General features: G+C 39.4%; 1 protein-coding gene across 1 annotated transcript in view; it reads right to left on the bottom strand.

Moving 5' to 3' along the window:
• EIF2B3 (eukaryotic translation initiation factor 2B subunit gamma) overlaps positions 1-17323 on the bottom strand; it is a 99803-nt gene that overhangs the window by 76476 nt on the left and 6004 nt on the right. Inside the window, exon 3 of the mRNA XM_041421783.1 lies at positions 2142-2301. Coding sequence (XP_041277717.1) covers positions 2142-2301 — 160 coding nt within the window. The remainder of the gene's footprint in view (positions 1-2141; positions 2302-17323) is intronic.

Raw genomic sequence — 17323 nt, 5'->3', positions numbered from 1 at the left:
TCGGGTGGTAAAGGCAAAGCACACAAGCTATGAGGCTCCACAGCCATGCTACAATGACTGTTCCAGGGGAAAGGTTTAGTTTGTCTTTTTGCAGTCTGTTTTTGACAAGGAAGTAAAAGTCATAAACTCACAGGGGTGAGGGAAAATAAAAAAAAACATTAAAAAATGAGGATTCTGCAAGACAGGCTGGAAGGGGCAGAAAGCAGCTCCTGAAAACTACTGGAAACTGTGACTGGCTGTTAAAGGACACTAGATGGGACAGAAATCAGAAAAGAACAGGTGACTACAGGCAGATAAATTAACCAGATGAAGACAAGAAGTCAGAAACAGGACAGAAGATGCAACTGTCAATTCATCCATCTTCAGTGAAAAAAAAGAGTAATAAATGACACAGAAGAACCAGGCTCTTGACAAGGATCCTTGAGGAAGGAAACTAGGAAAGAGAACACAAAACTGGTGGCAGCAAGAAGCCACCATAGGCAAAAGAAGATGGATGAGCAAAGGTAATGTTGACAGCAATAGGGTAGATTTAATCAAGCAGGAATGAAAGCCAGGAGGGTCTGGTACTCCCTAAACTGTACTTCCCTCCTCCAGAACCTGGAGAAGAACCTAAGATTCCTGTGTTGGCCCTCCCCTGCTTTTAACAAATGACTGAAACAGGCCTGGTAGAGTTCAGCCTTATCGGAGGCAGTTCACAGGAAACATGTCACTACTGCTGTCCATGGCAGCTCAAGTGGTGCTTTGTGTGGGAGATCTTAGCACTGAGCCCCACAAAAAAACACCAGGGGTGACAGAACACTTCCACATAACGGAATTTTAGTCTTTTCAAGTTTGGTCTTTTACAGATCTGGAAAAACACACACAAATTTCAGCATGTCATGTAGGAAGAGTTATGCTACAAAGTCAAGCACACCAACATAAAAAACAAGCAAAATAAGAATGCATGTAAAATCTGTTGTGTTTATATTTGCAACGAGCCTTCAGATAATCTTGTTTATCCTCACAGACCTCCTCACCCCCACCCTGTGTGCTCAGAGCTCACATGCTGGGAAGCTCTATGATGTTTAACCACAGACCCATTAGTTTACAAGTCCTGAATGCTCAACTCTCCACTGTAACAGCGCTCTTGACAATGTTTTATGTGCCATTAGCACTTCACTTAGATTGCCTTTTCAAAAATAGGGGAGTTAGAGCTGTTTGAGAGTCCAAGTACTAAATGCTTTCAGTCCTACTGACCTTACACGTTGCTCCAGAAAAACCTTCATACAGAGCCTAAGAAGTTTTCTTTTCAAAACGTATTTCCTCCGCTTTCAGACAACTGTTGGCTTGCATTTCACTCCTCTCTCAACAGTTTGAAGTTACATTTTCTTACTTGTATTCCAGTAATGCCTTTGAGCTTTAATCAAAGACCAGGTCCCACTAAGCTGCCAACAGCCAAGGCTCAGCATTTTAACAGATATCATTAAAAGAAAATGAGAGGTATGGTGTGGGAACAACTGTGTGGTATTTAGTACTTTTAGCATATAAGTAAAATGGGTATAATAGCCCTGCTCTGCCTTACAGCAGTGTTGTGAGAACAGATACATTAAAGATTACAAGGCAGTAACTAAGATATTATGGTAAAATGGACAAGATAAGCATCTAATCAACTGCTTGAAATCAGTGAGAGTTTTGCCTAGCAAAAGGCTCCTGGATGTGATTTCAGAAGAGTAATTCACTACATACCATGAGAGGGGAGAATTTCTAGAAGTGCTTGTTACCCACCCAGTGCTGGTCCCTACAGTCAGTGTAAAATTCCCAGCTATAATCTGGCTGATGCTTAGTGCTGTTGAAAAACCTAACGGTTTTAATGTTCATATGTAACAAAAATTCAGAGTTTCATCCAAAACTCACTGAAGTCACCTGGAGCTTTTCCCTTAACTCTTGTGAGCTTTGGATCACAGCCTGCAAGATTACATGAGTCTAATACTTAATTCTGAGCTGGAAAAAACCAAGTCACACCCTCACCAGGGAATCCGAGGAAAAATAGGCTATCTGTGCCTTTTTTATTTCTTTTGCTCTGGGATTGATAAGTAAACATATCATACATACCAGTGGTTTCTCTATAATTTTATTAACAATATGTATTCCTTCCTACATACCTGGCTTTTTTTTCCCTTTCTGTCCTGGTACCCCTTCTGTTGGTTCGTGAGTTTTCTTCATCAACATGGAAAGAGTAGCATCATGTGTCCGAAAGAGGTCCACAACTTTATATAAGTCAACATCTGTGATCAGATCGCAGCTTAACACCAAGACATCAGTCTGTCAAAGAAGGAAAAACACCAGCAAACCTTTCAGAGATACAAATTGCAACATATGGACTAGCATTTGAGCACCCAAAACCAAATACACTAACTTTTTTTTTTTTTTTAATTTACCACTGCCAAAAATAGCTCCTGGTTTTTACCAGTGGGCTTTTCTTGAGTCTTGCTGTTACTGCTATTTGGCTGATGCTTATCCAGATCTGAAGCATAAAGAATATGTGACCATCTAAATTGTCTTCATCTGCTCCTAAGGACACAGAAGCCATGGCTTTCAAGACCAACAAGAAATATAGCAGTAATTTCAACAGCTACTTTTAGTTATATAATGAGGTAGAAAAGAAGTCTTTCTGAAGAAGTCTTTTTTAGCTGACTTTGCATCTGGCTACAAAGTGCTGGAAAAGATATTTAAACTATGTTATTTTATTGGGGGACAAAAAAAACAAAGACTATCTAGGAAGTGATTTACTCAGTAATTGCACTGTGATGGTGGGCTCAGTATAGAAATACATTTCCTAAAACCAGCAATACTGTATATTACAAGAAAAAAAAAAGAGGACATTAGGTCCTATTTAACAGGAGGCTTGATTTTGATCTCAAAGGATTCCTAAATACTTTATACAGTTTTTAAGAGAACTGCTGCACAAGTCACAGGAACATTGTCACATATTGAGCAAGACAGCAGCTTCATTAACGGTGGGCACTATCAATATAATCCACTTAAAAACTCTTACTTAGAAAAAAAATTCTATATTTCACGTGGGTTGTGGGATATGCTGCCAAAAACCTATGAGTTCAGCAATTAACTTAATTTAAACTAATCCTAACATAATATTTGTGCAGCATGGCCGACACAAAAGTAGCAAATTTCTACTTTTTGTTAACAATCAACCTTCTAAAGGCCTCTCCAGAAGACAGTGTTTCTTTTCTGACAATTACCAATACAATACAATATTTAATGAGAAGGGCATTAGACAATACTTAGAAAAAACCTGAGTTAATCCATGGAGGATCGATCAGTAATTCTACTCTTACTTTTGAAAACTTGGTTTAAAGCAAACTGTTTCAGGGTTGACCTCTCATTCCAGAAAGGTTTATTAAAGAAAAGCTTGCTTTTTTATCTAACATGAGGAGATTCCACATTATAGTTGAGATTAGCTGAGGTCTGGTATTTACATTATTTGACAGGTTCTTCTATAACTGCTAGGCAGTTTCATGTGTTTACCAATAAGGTGTTGGAATTCATCATGTCACAAACTGTTGGAGCTGCTGATTTGGCATGCTGTGCAAAAGGTCAAGCTCTTCCATTTTCATGTGATTTGTCCCCACTTTACTGAGAAACACCTGGCTGCTTTACAGGAAGGAACAATCTGCAGGTTGAGAATTTTACACATTCAAAACCTTTCTTGCATCACTCCTTTTGACGTATTTTCAAAATGTGTATTTTATATTACAGTTTTGCCCAAGGAAAGTGTTTTAATTAGCACTTCTCTAAAAAAACCCAACATGCACACATTGGAAAAAACCCCAACAACCGAAACCACTAAAGTGAGTTGCCCAGCACTCTGGAGCAGCCCTGCTCCAACATTCCAGGGTGCACAAAGAAAATAAGAAAAAAATTCAGCTTGGTGTGGAAGCAAATCTCCCGCGTCACAACTGTAAACTGTGAAGAAACACATATTAAATATCCTGGAAAACCCTGCAAAATTTTCAGATATTCTGTTTTTACAAGAGCACGAATGAATAACAACGTTTACAGAAAAGACCAAAAGGTATTCAAGACCCATATAAATAGACCTGTACTTTTCAAACTCACTTTATAGAAAGAAGAGATTGCCAGCTTCAAATCTAGATGCATTCGCTCCAGTGGTGAAAATAAGAAATAATCAAATGAGAGAGACCGACACCCCAATAGTCTCATACTAAGGAACGACTATCTGGACTTGTAAAGCAAACCTTGTAATTATTTCACATTTTACTAAATGCTTTAATCTGTCACTAACACAAAAACGCAACAAGCGTTTCATAGTTCTGACCAGGCTCCTGGGTTTTTTCTCCTCCCTATAGGACAAGCTTTTTGCAAAAACTGAATGCAAGACCCCTGAGGTGCATACGGGAACAGAACCACCAAATGTCTGGTTGCCATCTGTTCTACCCATTTACTCTCCCAATATGTAAATAAACGTCAGTGAGCGCAGGGACCAGTGAAACACACAGTTGCTCTGTAAAGCCCACATTTCTGCCTCTCCTCCTGATGAGCAGAGCAGTGGCCTCAGAAGCACGCTGAGAATACACCATGAAAGGCTCTTTTGGGACTTGACAGCTTCCCCTTTGAAACACCACCACCCTCATAAATAAAGCCCTCACTGTCTAATGGATGCACTTTTTTTTCCAGTGTACAACTCCTGAACGAATAAACTAATGGCTGAATGAAAAAATAAACTATCCTAGAACCTTAGCAGAAGTGTGTGTTTTTCTTTACGTTTTCGAGGTGGGTGCAGAAGAAAGAAAATAAATGGTAGAACTTGTGGGTTTTTTACATATACACACACACCAAATAAATGCAGTGCACCTTTCCCAATGAGCCACTGATACAAAGAAGAGAAGTACATACTTACTACATGCACTCACGTGCTAACAAAGGGTATGTGAACATACTTGACTTCATGAATTATGCAAACGCCTAAGTACACACACATCTCTTAATGAAATACATGTAACAATGATTACATCAACCCCAAACTATTATAGAGATGATAAGAATCAACACGAACTGATTAAAAAAACCCCAGCAAGCACACACCTCAAGCAGACTGCAAAGAAAAAAAATGCACACACAAATGCACTCTCAACACGTATTACAACCACGGGCAGGGCAAGGCAAGAGTCTTAAATCAAGAAGGACCATCTAATGGATGGAGCATGAAACAAATACTTGGAATATCTGGTATTTTCCTGCTCTTGCAAACTTGACACGTGCCATTTTGTCTCTACTACCTTTATGACAAAGAGCAGCCCTCATCACAGACCAGGATCTACCACAGAAGCTGCTGTACAGAGCAGGTGAAAAGGCAATCAAGCATAAGTGAACAGCAAATGATACTGGGTTGAGGAATACAGGAAAACACTGTATTGCTACTCTCAGGGACAGCAGCCCTGCCCTCCTGGTAGCACAGCTCATGTTTTTGTGAGCATCACAAGAGCCACAGAAAAGACAAGGAGAATATAATGCTCCTTGGAAGTGTTAACTTGGGCCTTAGCAATCCCTTTTAACCTCAGATTTGCAATTCATTCACTCAAATGAAAAACTGAGACTAGGCTACTGACCAGTGGAGAAAAGTGGGACTCTGCAGAGATCATCCCACCTATGATCCAAGTTTCAAGAAGATCCTTCTGCATCCCTACTGACTTCATACAATATTGGAGCTCTGGGCTTTCAGTCCAACCATCCCTGAATACAGAGCATTCAGTTAAGTCAAGTAGGAAAACATGGCACTAAGGTCCCCACATCTCCACTCTCCTTTTCTAACACTGGCTAACAGCACTTTACCATCAAATGTTATAAACTGCGAAACGGTCAGATATGAAGTAAGTTAAATACTTTATCCAGACAAATAAAACAGAGTAACATAAAACATGAAGAGATTTCTACAAAATGGAGAAAACAGTAAGGAAAAAACACTGAAAACCAGTATGTCAACAACTATATTAAACCCAGCACAATATGGAAAATATACACAAAAACAAGACCAAAAAGCAGATTGCTTCAAGAACTCGGATCAAGACAGCCGATTTAAAAATAGAAAGCATGTTTTCAATGGAACTAATTCATACCACAGATCAAAAGATGGATGCAATTATATGGTGTAATATACCAACATAAATAAAAAGCCTTGGACTTTCTCACACCCCACATACAAAGGCAATGCTAAAAACCCTTTTATATTCAGCAATTATTGCTGGAACCCTTATGATCAAACAGGAGATGTCAAGGATACCACAGATAGCTGGCAGCAAATTATGAATTTTTAGTGGTATTCACTATGCTTTTTATATCAAGTATAGACAAGGGCAGGACCTCACAGCCTAAACTGCTGATGGCCTCAAAAACAGCAGACTAGAAAATGAGAAAACATGTGTTGCAAGGAAACTGTAATATGAACAAAATCAGCCTCAAGAGAAAGAGGAAAACAAATGTCAGATTGCATTATAAACAGAAAAGAAGCAAAACATCCACAAGCAGTAGAACCAGCTTCTAACAGAACTAAAAACAGACAAAGCACTGAAACTAAATGTTAAAAGTTTCCAATTGCAAAGTATTACAGCTGAGACTTTGACAGGAAAAGAAAGAAAATCAAGAGATTAGATATACTCAACCTAAGTTAATACATGCACAAACAGAGAACTTTGCATCACTTCCTGCGGTGTCACCAAACAACAGGGGGGAGAGAGAGGAACAAGTTATAATTACTGCTGGAATTAGGACTGAGTTTTATACACAATAGCCTGGAACTTCACCCACATGTTGCATTAACAGTGGGGTTTGTGTGTAATGCTTTTTATTATTCTAAAGAGTGGAAAGGGAAAAAACAGTTTGGCTGTGGGCAAGCATTTTGATTGCTTGTTAGCATTCTCCAGGCAAAGTCAAAGATACCTCCCAGCAATTGCATTACTCACCACTCTTCAGATCAGAAACTTACATCCAAGGCTTTAAATAATGCCTTTTTATCTCAGTCTCCATTAAGAGACCTCCAATTTCCACACCTGTGACCTCTTTGAAGCTCTGTGGCTGTTGCTGCAACTGGAGCAGGGAACCTCATTTATTTTTTGATGTCTGTAAGATCTTGTTAGCTACCAACTGAAATGGCTGCCTTTCACTGGGAATTCCCACTCTCCTTTTGTAATGTCCTTGATGGCGAGATTCAGAAGGAAATAATGATTTAGTACTTTGCTAGCAGACATGAAGCATTTACCTACTCTGCTGTCACCCTGCAGCAGGAAGTTTGCTGTAGACCAGCACCTTCTTCAACTACTCTGAGGATAGAGGACAGTGGAGGCACAGAATGTCTCTCAATCTGAAATCCAGAAGCAACCTTTCCTCATTAAAGGATGGAAGAATTATTTTTTGAGATCTGTGTAATGTGAAAGAAGCTTCTTAGAGGCTTACTTTTTTCTTAAAAAAAAAAGAAAAAAAAAAAAGAAAAAAAAAAAGAAAAAAAAAAAAAGAAAACAGAAAAATCTGATGTGGGAGCCAAGGGAGTCTCTTCTAATTTCCTGGATGGCCCTGAATTCATCAGGTGAGGATATCTTAAGGCAATGTGAATGCCTTCACATACGTAACCTGTCAGCATCACTGTTTATCTTCCCAAGGAAAGCTGCAAGAAAGATGCCAGAAGCTGGGGAGGAGACTTAACCCCAGTCCCATCATATGGCTCATCCTATGTTTTGTATCAGATGGGATCGTACAATGAAAACACCATTTTAGGTTATCTTTTCATCTCACAAGCTACCATCCAAAATCAATATTTTTAAATTTACATACATATAAGCTAAGAACAGGAAAGATATTCAAGCCTAGAAGGCATCCTGTCTCCTCCCAGAAGGAAGTCGTGTTGCCTATGCTCAAACTGACATGTGAGCTGGAAAAGTGTAATTTACAGTTCTCAGCAACCAAACCCAGAACTATAGAGATGAACAGAAGTTCATACACTTATTAAGATACTTTCAAAGCATTGATATTATGACACTTGCTGAACTGTAAAACTTTTGGTTTGGAACATAAGCTTTGCAATCCACCTTTTTCTCTGGTTTCAACTAAATCAATCTTGTCCTACTTATACAGTACTCCAAAAGCAATTTTCCCAGCTTATTTCTCTACCCACATCTCCCTTCTTCACTGGTTCTGTTTTCTATCACATGAACCACAAGCTGTTTACCGTCCTTTTAACAGCCTATCCCATCCACTTGTCACGCATTTAACAAATCTACTTCTACTTCACTTCAATACAGGATGATAGACCTAGTATCTATTTGTATCTTCTAAAGGTGTGGCTTCAGCCGCTGCTGTCTTTTTTTGGTTTGTTTGTTTTTTTTTTGTTTTTGGGTTTTTTTTTTTTTTTTGTTTTTTTTTTTTTTAGTAAAAGAAATCTGCTACCCTTGTGCTTTCAGAACACTGACAATTGTCGTGCTATCTGTATGCTGGGGCACTGGACTGACACAGTTGATCCTGTAATGGGAGGCTCTCTCATTTGTCTGGGACCAGGGTCATCTCCTGGGTTTATGTCCCAATCCTGAGTATGCCACAGAGGAGACTGTTTTTCCCACCTAAAGGTATCCAGAAGTGTACACTGTGCCTGCAAAGGCTCAGGGGAGCACCCCAGAACCCAGACCCTGCATTTGCCAGTTCATGGAGGGTAAGTCTGGCAAGGTAAATTCTCTCTCTCAATGCAGTGCATGGACAGATCCCTTCTCCACAGGCAGAACTCCAGAAACAAATGGCACTCTCCTCATCACTCCTATTCCTGGAAGGCAGTTTTCCAGGACTACCTGGACGGCAGCACTGCCAGACCTGCTGTGCAGCTGATCTTGGACTCTGCCTCCCATGAACAGAAAGGAGAACGCAGCAGTCGGGCTCCAACCTCAACAGCAGCAGCGCAGCAGGAATTGCTGCCAAAGCCCAGAGCTCAAGCCCAGGCTTAACACTTAATGTAAGCAGAGCCTTAGGCAGTCAGGTGCTGCAGTCATACACACAATAATAATAAAAAGTAGTCCTAATGGAGCTCAACCGGCTCAACTTATTGAAGAGAAAGAAGGTCTTTGCCCACAGCCAGCAATCAGCTCAACTGCAGATCTCTCAGCAGCACAACAAAAAGCAGGAATGACTGGATTCAAGGGCTAGGAACCAGTGATCAGCATAGGAATAAAATGTAAAGTGGTTCAAGAGGGAGAATAAGTATAATCTGGAATAAAATATCAAAGTATGTAACAGATAATTCACACATTCTAGTAGATGAAGAAAGTCTTGCTATATTTCAGAAACACTTTCGCTGTTTGTCGCTAAACATCCCTAAGTTTTGGGGCTAACAGGCCCAACTAGTGGGTGCAAACTCCCATAAAGACTGGAGGATCATAATGGTTCCTTGCAGTCTCAAACTAGACACTAAATAAAAACCAAAACATACAAGCATGTGTCCTCAGGAATCATTCTGCCATCCTGCAGCTAGTATCAGCACGATCTTAAATTAAAAAAAAACTCTTTCCAAGGTCAAAACAAGTCATTACACAACACCCAGTTTCAACACTGCTTCAAAAGAAAACCCGAATTCTGATGTACTCTGCAAAGCAGAGGCTCCTTGAGACAGCTCAGTGGACCTGCTACTGTGCACCAGCCTGCACAGGAGTGGGACCACCTGCCTGAAAGCCCATCAGCCTTATTCAAATGTTGGGGCTCTTCTCTAAACACTTTTCATGCTATGGTAAATAAAAGCACTATTATAAACTGTAGATTCCTAAACTATCTTCCACACAGGACAATTTTCTCCTCTAGCGCCTTTCCAATTTTTCTAATGGTGTTTGTTATGCAGCAACTGCTGTTGTAAGAAAAATGTTATGAAAATTTCCAAGACCTCCACTGGTCTTTTAGTCTACATCCAGAATTTTCACCATCTTTCCAAAGAAGCTCACTGAATTTATACTACAGAAGAATACCTCAATCTGCTTAATGAAAAATCAAAATGCACGTTTGCTTTTCCATTTTCAGCACAGAACCGAGAAAAAATGAGATAACCTGTTTGGGTTTCCCAGTTAACACAGCATGACAAAAATGCAAAATTAAATTCAAGGCATCCTGAAGTCCACTGATCTTCACCATGGCTTTCACCAAATTAAGCAGTGACAGAAAACCAGTGCTGAGAAGAGTGACATCCTCTGGGACAGCCCATGCTGTTCACAGCACCACATTCCTATTATCAGTGTTACACAACTGGACCAAGCTGCAAAACCAGACACAGGGGAAAACCCTCCCCAGCACAATTAAGTTCATGCATTGACATTTGCCATCTCCTTCCTCCCACATTCCCCAAAACCTGGAACTAGGTACTCAGGCTCCAGCACAGTTAGATCAGCTGTGTCTGATCCGGACAATTCCATTTTCTCTTTCAGGGGAAGAGTATCACCTGCAATTATGCCTTTTTTGGACATTTTTCTGGAAGAACATTCCTTCCTTGCTGCCTGCTGCGTGCAGCCTTTTTTACTTTGTTTCTAGGCTGTGGGATTTCTACTCGTGTATTTTCCCCATGTCTGGATCTTAACAGATCTTCCCTCATAGCACGTTTAGGCTTTTCATGGCAATTGTGGGCATTACAGCTGTCGCAGTGTCATCCTTAAAGCACAGTAAGTTATTTACATAGGGCAGCTGTATATATTTTAAATAGGGAAAATGAAAGAGGATTTACCAAAAGGAATACTACTATTTACTCCCCAAAAATGAAAACTAGTAGTGACTGACAAAACCAGGAAAATATTTTTACCAGGATGCTTTTAAATTAATTACTTCAGCTATATGCCTGTGCAAAGAGCTTGCTGTGTCTGCAAGTAGAATAGGCTGAATTTGTGTAATTCATCAGAAACCACAGAGGGCCTAAATGAAAACACACACTGTAATACAGGAAAAGCCATGACCATTAACTTCTACATGGGAACAAGAGGTATTGGTTAACATAATGAGCACAGGCCTGGAGTTCCCAGGAGCATGAAAAGGATAAGGACATGCAGTGGGAGATGCAACAATTGAAACTGACAGGTATCAGGTCTGTCAATGACTCTTCTTGCAAAACACCTAAGGTTTTGCAGCCTGTATAATGGAAGGCATCCTCTTTAGCAGACCATGGGCAGAATAGCAAATGCCCTTATAATCATTCTTGATCCAACCTTCACAGCCAATTGCCTTATTCAAACTTCCGGTGTTTAAGCCATTATCCACAGTAAACCTGGGCAGCAAAATAATTTAATTATTTAGAGTCTTTTAAAGTTGAGCAACATTAGAAAAAATAAAACAAAACAACAAACAAACAAAAACCCCCAACAACTGCTGAATTCTTTCTTACCCTGCCAGAAAAAATAATGATCAGCTGAAAGTCCTGAACTCATTCTTCAAGCACAGAGTCAGGCAGTGGTGTATTGTTCCTCCCAGCCACCCAGCCTGAGCACCTGCCCATGTAGCTGCTTTCTACCAAGACAACCAGCTCTGCTTTGAGAATGGAACTTGGGCATGCAAACTGTAATAAAAGTTGACTAGTGGCTTCAGTGGTGGCAGCTTTCAGAAAGAGGCAGAGAGAGAGAGAAAAAAAAAAAAGCTACATACCCTGTGATCTCTCATCTGACACATCTGCTTTCCCTACTAACAACATTGTTAAAGGCAGAAACAGAAAAACCACCAAGACAGCATTTTATTTGCATTTTAAACACTTAAGTAAAAAATGCTTGCTGTCAGCTGAGCTGGAAGAAAATGAATAATTTTTTTTACTACTTCAAAACAGATTAATAGAATATTTAGTTCAGCCTTGCTATTATACAGACCTTGTCTCTTACAAATGAATTTGAGTTTTTTATTTCCACTGACAGTACAAAAAAATACATAACTCTGTATTATGGGGACCTAAGTTTTTCTTTCCATGCTCACCAAACTCTGCTCAGTCGTACCAAAAGGATTCGGATTCCATCTTCCAGCCGTTGCAGCAGGCTTACTTACATCATGTGTTTGGAAAGGAGATTTTTCAGCAGAGGAAGCGGAGCGCTGCGCCACGCTGGCCAAGACTCCACGGATCAGTGACCCTCAGCAGCACACAGACCACCACCGTGACATCACACTTTCCACAACACGGATCCCAAAGATGCACACACCAAGAGAATCTGGAGTTTCAGTCTTTGTTTATTTGCTCAAAGAAAGTTGGTTTTTCTTCTTCTTTTTGGTAGCTTTTTAGGGTTTGTTTTGCTTTGCTTTTAAAGAGCTATATTACTTTGTAATCTTACGTTTTGAAACTGAGAAAACCAGGTGGACCACCTGAGACGAAACATTTCTCTCACAAGCACTCACCAGCGATAGCAGCAGAAGACAAGCTCATTAATTCACACCATGTTATTCAGGCCTTCCAGTAACACAACTAAGGGCTCATCAAGAGAGGAAAATATGAAATTGTTCCATTGCTGTTACTCTGCTGGAACGCCACATTTTAATCACTGTCTGGAGTATAGTTGAGTGACACAAGGGAGAGAAATGCTTAATAGAAGATGAAAATAATACAGACTCAGTGAAGACAAATGTTTGATCCAGGCACACCCAATCCACCCAAAACACAGATTCATGAGTTAAGCGGTTTTTTCAACCTGCTGCCTGGAGAGCCCCAGCCTGGGAGGGGTGCCAGACAGCAGCTGTGTGGGTCTGGTAAAATTTGGCACAAGAAACAAAATGGTCAAATATTAGAGATGCCTAAATTTCAGAGGAACTCATTTGTAAACTATAGTGACACCTCTTGCCATTACTTTTTTTCATCAACAGTAATCTACAATCTGCAAAAAGGGCTTTAGCAGCCTGATGAATGGTACAAGCAGAAGGTTCCAGAAACACAGTCCTCAAAGGGGTTTCCTGAGTCAAGAGTTTTGCCTCCTGTCATTCCAGCTATTGATTTACTTAGTTTCTTTAAAAGCAAACAAAAATACAACAAGAAAACAGATTCTCATTCTAGGAGGAAATTGGGGGATTCTTATCTTGTTTACTCCTGGAAACTATCACAATCCTATTTTGCTCTGATGAAAACCTTTCTGTAATTTTCAGCCTGTTTTCTCACAGCAAATTTAAACCCATTTATACTCCACTCTGAACAGCTTATCTCCTTTTCTAGTGTTTGTCCCACATTTGATACATTTGAGTTCCACACCTGCTCAGTATTCCTGACAAACAACCCCTTCTCATTGCCTTAAGCAATACCACTAATTTCTCATTTCTACCATAAAGAATACTTTACCTGATTCATTCTAGTTTGCATCAACCTTTCCTTCCTCCATCAGAGTGGTTGCTTACCATCACACTATTTCAACTAGTTCTGAGACACTGCAATTTACTATTGGGCTTCTAGCTCCTACCACAAATTTCTTGTTAACTATTTCCCAAAATCACAAGTTCTGTGTTACCAGCCAAACTCTATATAGGTATATGTGCTATAACATGGAAGGTCATGGCATACATTTTGAATGCTGGTCCTGTGAATCAAGCTATATGTGCTATAACATGGAAGGTCATGGCATTTTGAATGCTGGTCCTGTGAATCTGCCAAAGGAGGTCTACTGAACTGCAAGAGAAGGCCTTTAAGGATGGCAGCAGAAGTCAAATAAATGAAGACCTATATCTGGACTGCAAAAAACCACACTGGATGTACCAGAAGACTTTACAATATGACTTGAAAAAATCATGTCCACTAATACCAGCTACAGAAGAAAAGCCTCCCTAAGTGAGCCAGGGGATTTCATTACATAAAATTACAAGGAACATCAAAATAAGTTCACTTTTAAAAAGGCTGCTCCCCATAACAACAACAACAACAACAAAATTACCCCTGAAAAACAAGTTGCCTACAAAACCACACTGCATCATCTGCTACCACAGCCTGCAGCAGACAGCACTCAATCTCTTCTCTTGCTAGAAAGTGTTATCACACATCACCACTAAAATGGTCAAGACTTTTACTGATTTCCCTATTACTCAGCTTCAACTGAGCTGAGTGCTCCAACCAGTGCTGCTTACCAATGAAAACCAGAAACAAGGACTAGTAATACTTATTGAGGAAAAAGCAATTATATATGATTTTAAAGAAAAGCTGTATCTCTTACATGGGACCCCTTCCACACTGCTCCAAGCAATTAGCAAGTTTAGGATGCTAAACAAATAAAAACAAGGTCGTGGAAGTTATTAAATTACACCTTAACACCTGCTGTGTCCACCTGCAAAATCAGCTTTACTGTTTCACTAAAAATGCCAAGCACTAATCACATCTAAAACCCCCTTAATCTTGAAGCAGTATATATGAGGAAATTTGAGTACAAATCCAGAGCAAGATTAATGTTTTCTTATCATCTACGGATGAGGTATTTCGTTGTTCATGCCCAGAGCTAGATTAAGCCTTACTTACATTCAAATTGTTTGCTCTTTCATCCCTAATGGAAGCTTAGTTTTTAGAAGACCTGATCCCTAAGAAAGCAAATTATTTCTTCCCCCACACGGATTCTCCAGGCTGCTAGAAAAGTGTGCAAAGGCAACATGCCTCTCATGCCTGTAATGGGTGAAACAGCAACCAGCAACAGCCTAACTGACTGATGAAAGATATTTAAAGAGTAGAATCAGAAAGTGACAGGAAAAAAAAATCTGGGTGTGGAAAATGAGATTTCATAAAAGAAAGTCTGATTTCTTTTTTTGTACAATAAGAATTTTTTATACCTATGCTAACTATTTTTTTTTCCAACACTTCCTGACAGGTTAAGAATATTCTTTAGTGCAAACAAGAGATTAAGACAAGAGCAGATTGACTCCATCAAAGCAAGAGACTAGAACACCACTACTTAACACAGTTTTTCAAACACTGATAGTCATGAAGTAAAACAGTCAAAAGCAGTGCCCCTTTTTTTGTCCTGTAAGTCTTGCTGGACCCACCTCACTTTCATACTGCAGGGAAGGCAGTAACTCAAAAGGTACTGAAGTTTTTAGTGAGTAAAACCGTTCAGAATTACTCTAGTATTACTGCATATGTGAACAATTGAAAGAAAATTAAAGCCAGAAGGCATAATAAATAAACAAACAAACAAACAAAGACAGTGTTCCTGTAATGATTTTACTCAGCTACAGAAGCAGATTGTCATCTTCCAGAATAGATTAAATTTCTCTATACACCATGCCCTTGCTGAAGCTCCATCTGAAGCAGGGGAGCTTTCTTCACTCTTCAAGAGCAGGAAGGTCAAGCCAAACCTAAAGGCATGAAGACTGACTGACTGCTCTGCCAAGGCTAGAAGGTGAGGTAACAGAGACCTCTAAACACCCCTAGGGTGGTACAGGTGCAGTTCAACAGCAGCACTGTTACCATCAACTGTGAGTCTATACAGCCTGTGTTCTACCACTTCTAATTCTACATATAAACATGAAATAAGTCTTTGGAGCTCTACTTTCATTTTTCTATTTTGAAAAGCCATTCATTAGCAGTCATTCAAAGGATGAGCAGAAAACTAGGAACTTAAAAGGCCAAAAGTAAAACTGACAGTGATGTATTAAAATTCTATCAAAACACTGAGACTGGGTATTAAAATGCTACCCACAAAAGCTGTCATAAGGCACACAGACTGTAGCAGGATCCTAAAACAAGCTGCATTCTAGGGAAATGCTGGGACGGTCCATAGGAGGGCAGTTAAGGGATCTGATCAACAGCTGTCACAATGTTCTTTAACAAACTGCTTTCATATCCCTGTATAAAGCAAATAACTTAAGAAATAAATAGGTCCTATACCCACAGTTTTGCTTTTTGACAACTTAATTTTAAGTGCTGCACTTAGTGTAAAACAAATTTTAAGAGTCTTTTTTAAAAATTTGGTAATATACATGCAGGCCAAAATATTCCTTCATTTTTACTTCATATTAAGTATTTTAAATCTTATTTAAGTGAAAAAATATTTTTATAATTAGAACTATTTTTATAATGAAATGCAAAAGTATTTTTCAGTTACTTATATTCAGACTGACACATTCCAGATTGAGGACCTTTTTAAATCATAGTCTAGCACACTGAATAACTAGCACTCTGAATAAACCACAACACTGGAGATTCAGAAACTGAACTACAGTCCTCAACTGTTTTCACTTAAAACAGCTTCAGCTTGTATTTAATGTCTTGTCCTGCTGGCTTTCTGAAGGTAGGGAAACAGAGTATGCAATATTAAACAGAATATGTAATATCATAAGGTTATCTTATGGCTGAAACTAAGAGATTTGAGACAGAAGTTCATTTTCCAGTACTGGTACAAATCTCTTCAACAATCCCAGGTAAATCACTTGACCTCATTATGCCTCAGTTCTCAGTTGGAGAATTGAGAGGACAAGCTGATTAATGGTGTTTGCTATTCACACCCTAGAACTGAATGTTCAATAAAACCAAACAAAACAATGCACTACACAAGTCAGTTAGAGAAGTACTGGTAAAGAACAGGCCAGACTGACACCCAGGCCTAGGAATACACAAAGTGAAACTTACAGGACCAAGTTTTCTGGTGTTCACTACTTTTCAAGTAGATGTCTTTAGGAATGAAGTTTTAGCATAATATTTTTGTTGTATGAAGGATCCAAGAAAAGGATATATTCAGATTTGTAATGAACATAAAAAACCCAATGAAGCTGCTACCTTGTCAATCAGGTGAAGGCTGAGACAGCCAAAAATAACAGGAAGACTTCCAATAGAGAAAGAACCTGCATCTAGTATATCAACTTTCGAAGCAAAATTGTCAAAAACGTTATTATGTGTGCAGAGTGGGCAAATAGCAAGCAAAAACTTTAATGAGTTTCTTTTGCTCTCATGAACTTCTTAACAACTTGCAAAAAGTAAGACTGACAGTCAGATGCTTGTTACTGTGAATGAAAAGTCAGTCTCACGTGCCACCAAAAACAGCAGCACCATAAAGAGAGAAAACAATGGAAACTAGCTTCCTTAGCCCTTACAGGTTTTGCATGTAGGTGCTCTCCTGCTACTTCTGAATGCAGTTCTGTAAGTCTAATCTTGACATCTAATCTTTAAAGTATCAAGCTTCATTACCCAAGGAGGGACACAACAAAAAGGCCCAAAACTGCAGGCACAGCAAGCAGCAGCGAGACTCCTTCAGTCAAAGCTAGACAAGGCAGCAAGTCATGAAATGTTATAGAGTGCTTTATGCACATCTTAGAATTTGTGATCAGCAGTTCTGCTACCTTTAGCCATATTTCTTACTGTGCATTTATA

Source organism: Onychostruthus taczanowskii, unplaced genomic scaffold (genome assembly GCF_017590055.1).
Source record: "Onychostruthus taczanowskii isolate IOZ18803 unplaced genomic scaffold, ASM1759005v1 scaffold7, whole genome shotgun sequence".
Classification (NCBI taxonomy): domain Eukaryota; kingdom Metazoa; phylum Chordata; class Aves; order Passeriformes; family Passeridae; genus Onychostruthus; species Onychostruthus taczanowskii.
Note: the sequence above shows the minus strand (reverse complement) of the source record. Positions and strands in the feature narration are given on the sequence as shown.